At 55.4% G+C, this 6,675-nt stretch overlaps 1 protein-coding gene across 12 annotated transcripts in view; it reads right to left on the reverse strand.

The window, feature by feature from the left end:
• Nucleotides 1–5,508, reverse strand: part of CHKA (choline kinase alpha) — a 63,414-nt gene extending 57,906 nt beyond the window's left edge. For 2 of the 12 annotated variants that reach the window (XM_058689872.1, XM_058689870.1), the window contains exon 1: nucleotides 4,914–5,505. In XM_058689872.1, the coding sequence (XP_058545855.1) occupies nucleotides 4,914–5,257 (344 nt within the window). In that variant the 5' untranslated portion in view covers nucleotides 5,258–5,505. Of the gene's footprint in view, nucleotides 1–4,717; nucleotides 4,809–4,913 lie in introns of all 12 variants that reach the window. The other 10 variants (XM_058689863.1, XM_058689874.1, XM_058689865.1 and 7 more) reach the window with 7 other exon arrangements.
• Nucleotides 5,509–6,675: the final 1,167 nt, after the last annotated feature.

A 6,675-nucleotide genomic window follows, 5' to 3' on the forward strand; every position in this document is an offset into this window, starting at 1 on the left:
CTGTGAACTAAAACTGTTCTAAAACAAATTAAGTTTATTTTTTCTAAGTAAGCTCTATGCCCAGTGTGGGGTTCGAGCTCACGACCCCAAGATCAAGAGTCACATGCTCCACTAAGCCAGTCCTATGCTCCAAGTTTATTAATTTTTTAAAAAAAGTAAGACCCCTTAAGGGACCAAATTTTCACAGTAAACAGTAAAAACAAAATGTAAATGAAACATCTTGGAAAATGAAACTAAAAGTTATTTATAACATAAGTTATAATGCAACCGTGCACATAAAAAGGAAATTAGGTAGGGAATTTTGGCATAATTTTACCAAAAAGTTAATGATGACACACCATAAACCATAATTCACTCCCTGTTTGACTTTTATTGCATCATTCTGCAAATACAGCTACGGACTTGGCCAGTCTTTTCAAGGGCTTCTCTCTGTTTTTTGATGTTTAAATGATTCTATTGTGAAGGGCTCATGGTATCAGCCTCCCCATCAATTTTCAACTGTTAGTGGGTCTGTGGGATATATTGTGTCAACACGTATGTGTGAAACTTTAACAGCCCTCAAGCGTTTCTTCCAGCAAACTTCAGGAAATCTTGCAGAGATCTGCAATTTCATTTCACAACTGACTGTGACTTTTATCAATCAGCAACGAGAGTGATAATAACAAACACTTGATTTGATGGGCCTGGACAAAAGTTAGTGTTCAGCTGTGACAGTTGGGCATGGACAAAATTTTTGAGCGGTCAGTTTATTAATGACAATTTCTATGTTATGGTAATTTTTTTAAACACTTATTTATCTTTGAAAGAGAGAGAGACAGAGTGCGAGCAGGGAGGTGCAGAGAGCAAGACACAGAATCCGAAGCAGGATCCAGGGTCTGAGCTGTCAGCACTGAGCCCAACTCGGGGCTCGAACCCACGATCCGTGGGATCATGACCTGAGCTGAAGTCGGACGCTTAACCGCCTGAGCCACCCAGGCACCCCTATGTTATGGTAATTCTTATCTTTCCCTATACCACTGCTAAAGGACTCAGGCAAACAACAGTCTGATTACAGAGACCCCTGCCATCAATCACATTAAAAGGATAGTGAAGAGGCCAATTTAAGCTAAAATCCAGTGCCTACCACGAGTCAGGCACTATTCCACTGCTGGAGACACGAGGATGAACAGGAAATGCCCTCTAGGAATTAATACAATCTAACGTGGGAGTCAAAGAATAAACACACAGATGTGGTAAGTGCTGTTGCCGTGAAGGTGTGTATGTATATGAAGTGCTATGGAAGACAAACAGGGAAGAAATTAATTCTGTTTCTCCCTAAGCCAGGCCTCGAAGGAGGAAGTTTAGAAGCAGACACCAGGCTGCCAAGCAGAGTAGAGGCGCAAAGAAAGGCCTGGAGACTGAAAACACAAAGCTCATTCAGGAAACGCAGGGTCCAGTGTAACTAGCTCCCTGTTCCTTGTTGCTGGCAAGGGGGGAGAGCGATTTTTAAACAATAGCAACAACAACAAGAAAGAACCACTCTAAAAAGGGATGCTGGGGCCCAGGCTGAAAGCACGCCAACAAGTTTGGATTTTAATCTCCAGCTACAGGAAGCCACAGTAAACTTTTCAAGCTAAAGGAACAGGGGCGCCTGGGTGGCTCAATCAGTTGAGCCTCTGACTCTGGCTCAGGTCATGACCTCACAGTTCGTGGGTTTGAGCCCCGCGTCGGGCTCTGTGCTGACAGCTCGGAGCCTGGAGCCTGCTTCGGATTCTGTGTCTCCCTCTCTCTCTCTGCTCCTCCCCACTTGTGCTCTGTCTCTCTCAAAAATAATAAACATTAAAAAAAATTTTTTTGATTTTTTAAAACAAGAATAACAATATTTGAGAAATACCGAGCAACGAGATATAGAATGGATGGGGTGGGGGGGACCCAAAGTGCAAGGACATCCACAGGTGCCTCCTGGTACAGGGTCTAAGCAAGGGCGCAGGCCTGGACTCCTGGCTTCAGAAACAGCAAACAGAGGAGACAGCAGGTGTGAACGCAAAAGGCAAAAGCGGCTCACCAGGTCTCAGCTGTCACTGCAGGCAGAGGAGGGGCCTCTGGGGGAGTGCAAAGGTGGCAGTGGTCCTGCAGCTCTGGCCAGCTGCTGTTACAACTCCAAGACAGAAAGCAGCAAAAGCATATTCCAGGGTGGGAAGGAGCAAAAAGGGTTAAACGTGGGACAGACTAGACGGACTGAGTTGAGGTGGCGAGGTCTGATAAATCCCTGCGGATAGACCAGCACTCAGTGAAAAGCTGAAAGATTGTGAAGTGTCAATAACAGGATAGCCAGAGACACAGGAAGTGCCACCTGCCTGTGGAGGGCCACTGGATTTCGACCCAGAGGAATCCCTTTCCTCACTCTGAACTGCCTCTTTTGCCCCCCACCTTTTTTTGAGAGAGAGAGAGAGAGAGAGAGAGAGAGCGCGAGCGAGCACAAGTGAGCGAGGGACAGAGACAGAATCACACAAGGAAGCAGGGGGGAGGGGAGAGAGAGTGGGGGAGGGGGCAGAGAGTGGGGGAGGGGAAGAGAGTGGGGGAGGGGAAGAGAGTGGGGGAGGGGAAGAGAGTGGGGGAGGGGGCAGAGAGGAGGAGAGGACGGGGGGAAGGGAGAGGGAAGGAGAGGGTCGGAGAGGGAGGGAGAGGGAGGAAAGCAGGAGCAGGGAGGGAGGGGGGGAGGGAGGGAGAAGCAGAGCTCACCTGAAACAGGGCTCAAGTTCAAGAGCCAAGAGCTCATGACCTGAGCCAAAGTCAGATGTATAACAAACTGAACCACCCAGGAGCCCACCTCTTTTCCCCCTTTTTAAAGCTAGGCATCACCCACTTCCCATGTGCTAAATCACCTCTTTTCTCATGAAACCCATTCCATAATTACATTCTATTGCAGAAAACAGGACTAAGAGGCAATGTATACCATAGTTTTAAAAGGTCCTCTAAACAAAAAGGACAGCTTCCAAGATTACTTCTGCGAGTACCAATTCCTGGAGAAAAGAAAACATCTTCAATGCTCTTACAGTAACAGTTACTAATTTTTTTTAAATGTTTATTTGTTTTTGAAGGAGAGAGACAGAACATGAGCAGAGAGAGAGGGGACACAGAATCGGAAGCAGGCTCCAGGCTCTGAGCTGTCGGCACAGAGCCCAACACGGGGCTCAGACTCACAAACCACGAGATCGTGACCTGAGCCGAAGTCGGACGCTTCACCGATTGAGCTGCCCAGGTGGCCCTATTCATTTTTTTAATGAAAGTGTCTCCAAAACCATCACATTCAGGTAGGCCTGAAAATTCTCAAAGAAAAGGGTGATAGAGACCATCCCAGGCCGTGTAATCATCAGTCTGTATAAACGAGAAACCTAGAGGGGCTGGAGGTCAGTGGCTATTCGCTGATGTCAGAGTCTGAGAGACTAGGTCTCTGGTACCCCACTCCTGCCCCAGTGCTCTTGCCTGTTGCCTGTGAGGATGTTCGGACACCCGGGATCCAGCCTTACGACATTCCCTTGTGGGCCCTTTCTGGGGAGTGTCACTGGTCCGTTAAGCTGTTGTGTTTTGCTTAAAACTGTCACTGGAGGGGCGCCTGGGGGGCTCAGTCGGTTGAGCGTCCGACTTCGGCTCAGGTCCTGATCTCACGGTTGGTGAGTTTGAGCCTCAGGTGCGGCTCTGTGCTGACAGCTGGGAGCCTGGGTCCTGCTTCGGATTCTGTGTCTCCCTCTCTCTCTCTGCACCTCCCTGCTCACACTCTGTCTGTCTCTCTCCCTCAAAAATAAATAAACATTAAAAAAAATTTTTTTAATAAGTAAAATGAAAATATAAAACACCTTTCACTGGGCAAGCTCCTTTGATTCCCACCTTTGGCTCCTACTGCTGGCAAGCAAATCCGTGAGAGGGGCCAGAGGCACAACAAGGAAGTGAAGCTCTGCTGCAAGACTGGGCACAGAAAAGGAATCAAATGACTAAACTTGGAGTTGGGGATTATCAGTGGCAGGCGGCCAGTTTCTAGATACTACACTCAGCCTAGTCAACCAGCGAAAAGAAAACGGGCAGAGAAAGAAATGCGCTTTTGAAGGTCTAGGGGCGCCTGGGTGGCTCAGGGCACCATCTCGAGGTTCGTGAGTTCGAGCCCCGCGTCCAGCTCACTGCTGTCGGGTGCAGAGCTGGCTTCAGATCCCCTGTCCCCCTCTCTCTGTCCGTCCCCCACCTGCGCTCTCTCAAAAACAAACAAACAAACAAATAAAGGTCTAAGTAGGTCCCACGCTAAACGTTAAACGGTCATCTCCTGGGGCCAGAGTGGCAACAAAAATCAAGGCAGCCCCTTGTCCTCTTCGGTCTGAACAAACACACGCGTACGTTTTTTTGGTCATTTAAATATATGGCTAAATATTTTTAGCTTAAGAAAACGGGAGGACCTTTCCACCTCGCTCCTCGTCACTCCTGGAGCCACACCTCCTAAACTCGGACCACGAATACACCCCGATGTCTGAGCAGCGTTAGCGGGGAATGGGCAGATGTTACCCCCAGGACACGAACGAGTGAATCTCGGGGGGCGGGGAGCAGGTCGTGGACGCGGGGAACTAGCAGCAAAGGTACCAAGTGTCTTCTTTTAAAGCCAGTCACAACATCGCTCCTCACTCGAGGCCCTGACCCCCAAAGGGGGGGGCCTCCCCCGGCAAGGTTTAAGAAGCTTCGGCACAAACCGCACTTTGTGATGATTCAACGGTATTGTTCTGCTCCGAGGAGACCTGTCTTCGCCTGGAACCGGGATCCGTTCAACAGCCGGTCTTCTGGAAGGTCTAGCGGGGGGGGCTTGGATTTCCCATGGGGTCCGCCCCCCGCCCCGGCCAGCGGCTCCCCGCGTCCGCCCTGCGCGCCCACCCCGGCGGGTCGCCGCCACCGACCTGATGACACTGATGTGGAACTGGTCCTCGCGAAGGCCCCGCCAGGCGCCGGGCAGGAACTCCTTGCACCACAGATAGGCCCTGCGCCGCGTCCGAGGCTCGGGCTGCTCGTCGGCCGGCGGCGGCGGAGGCGGCGGCGGCAGCGGCAGCGGCGGCGGCGGCGGCGGCGGCGGCAGCGCGAGCGGCGGCTGCGGGCCGCCCAGCTGCTTGGGCTCGAGGTCGCTGGCGGCGTCGCGCTGCTGCCCCACGCCGGGCGCCGGGGCCGCGCTGCCGCCGCCGCAGCTCAGGAGCAGCCCGAGCGGCGAGGGCTCCGCCTCGCCCCCGTTGCAGAACTTGGTCTTCATGCCGGGCAGGCGGCCGAGGAGGCGCGGACGGCCGCAGCGCGAGAGAGCGAGGCTCAGGGTCCGGCCGGGCGCCCCCCTCACGGAGGCCGGGCGCGGAGGCCGCTCGCCGGCTCGCTGACGGGCCGGCCGGGGGCGGGAGCGGCGGTTGGGGGCGCGCCGGGCGGGCGCGGGGCGGCGGCGCGGAGGGAGCGAGCGAGCGAGCGAGCGAGCGGCGGCCGGCGGCGGCGGCGGCGGCGGCGGCTGAGACGCTCGGCGGGCCCCGCTGGCCGCGGCGCGCGCTCCTATACCGCCGCCGCACGAGGAGCGCCGCCCGCGTCACAGCCCGCCCTCGAGCCCGCCGCTGATTGGACTCACAGTCGCCACCGCCCTCTCCACGCCACCTCCCTATTGGCTGCGGCACCGCCCCCCGCCCCGGGCGCTGCCGGCGCGGGGGGCGGGGCCGGCGCGGGGGGCGGGGGCGTCGAGCCGGAGCCGGGGGTCGCCGGGTTGGAGAGCAGCAACTGAGGTGCGGGGGCGCCCGGAGAGCGGCGCGGGGGCCGGGTGGGAGCCTCCGGCCCCCGAGCCTCGGGCAGCCCGGGCTTGGCTCTGGGAGCCGAAACTTTGCTCGGGCCCCTGGGAACCCCAGGACATCTGAAGCCGGGGCCTGGCAGGGTGCAGGCAGGAAGCTAGGGCCTGCAGGCTGGCTTCTCTTTTTGCATGACCTTGGGGCAAGGCACCTCTCTCTGCTGCTCCGTGGGTGTGTTTTTATAACATTTCCCAGCGCCGGCTCGGCTCCTTGCGAGGCGCGGCCGCGCGCCGAACAACCCAGAGCCGGAGGAATTATTTTCCCCGGGTCCGAAAACAGGGCAGAGGCGATTGGCTCAAGGCTGAACAAGTGACCCCGCCCTCCGGGGGGTCCCTCCCGCAGCCTCAGTTTCCCTGTCCTTGGTGCTGAGGACGCCGGGCACTGAAGGCTCGGGGCAGGCGGGGCGGCATCCCGCAGCGGGGCCGCCGCAGCCACGCGGATCACTGGCCAAAGGTGAGTGCCACGGGGCTGCTGGCTTTGTGGACGCGCCCCGCCCGCCCCCGCGCAGGAGGCAGCCGCGTGACCGTGACTAACGCACCTTTGCCCGCGGAGGGGGACGAGGGCCCCTTCTCCAATGGGCCACCCCGGCCCCTGTCCCTCACTCCTGTTTGAGCCCGTGGCCCCAATCCTTTCTGGTAGGGGGTTACAGATAAATATAAAAATTACAGATCCTATTTTACGGGACGTGAGCTGGGACAAGAGGTTTCCCAGGCTGCTTAGGAAATTAAGCGCCTGGATTACAGAAAATGGCTTCTGTGTGGGATTTCACAGTCGGCCAGAAGCAAACATCTCTTTTTAGATCGTGTGTGCTTGGCTGAACTTGCTCCAAGAAAAGTGGACTTTTTGAACAAAA

Source organism: Neofelis nebulosa, chromosome 10 (genome assembly GCF_028018385.1).
Source record: "Neofelis nebulosa isolate mNeoNeb1 chromosome 10, mNeoNeb1.pri, whole genome shotgun sequence".
NCBI lineage: Eukaryota > Metazoa > Chordata > Mammalia > Carnivora > Felidae > Neofelis > Neofelis nebulosa.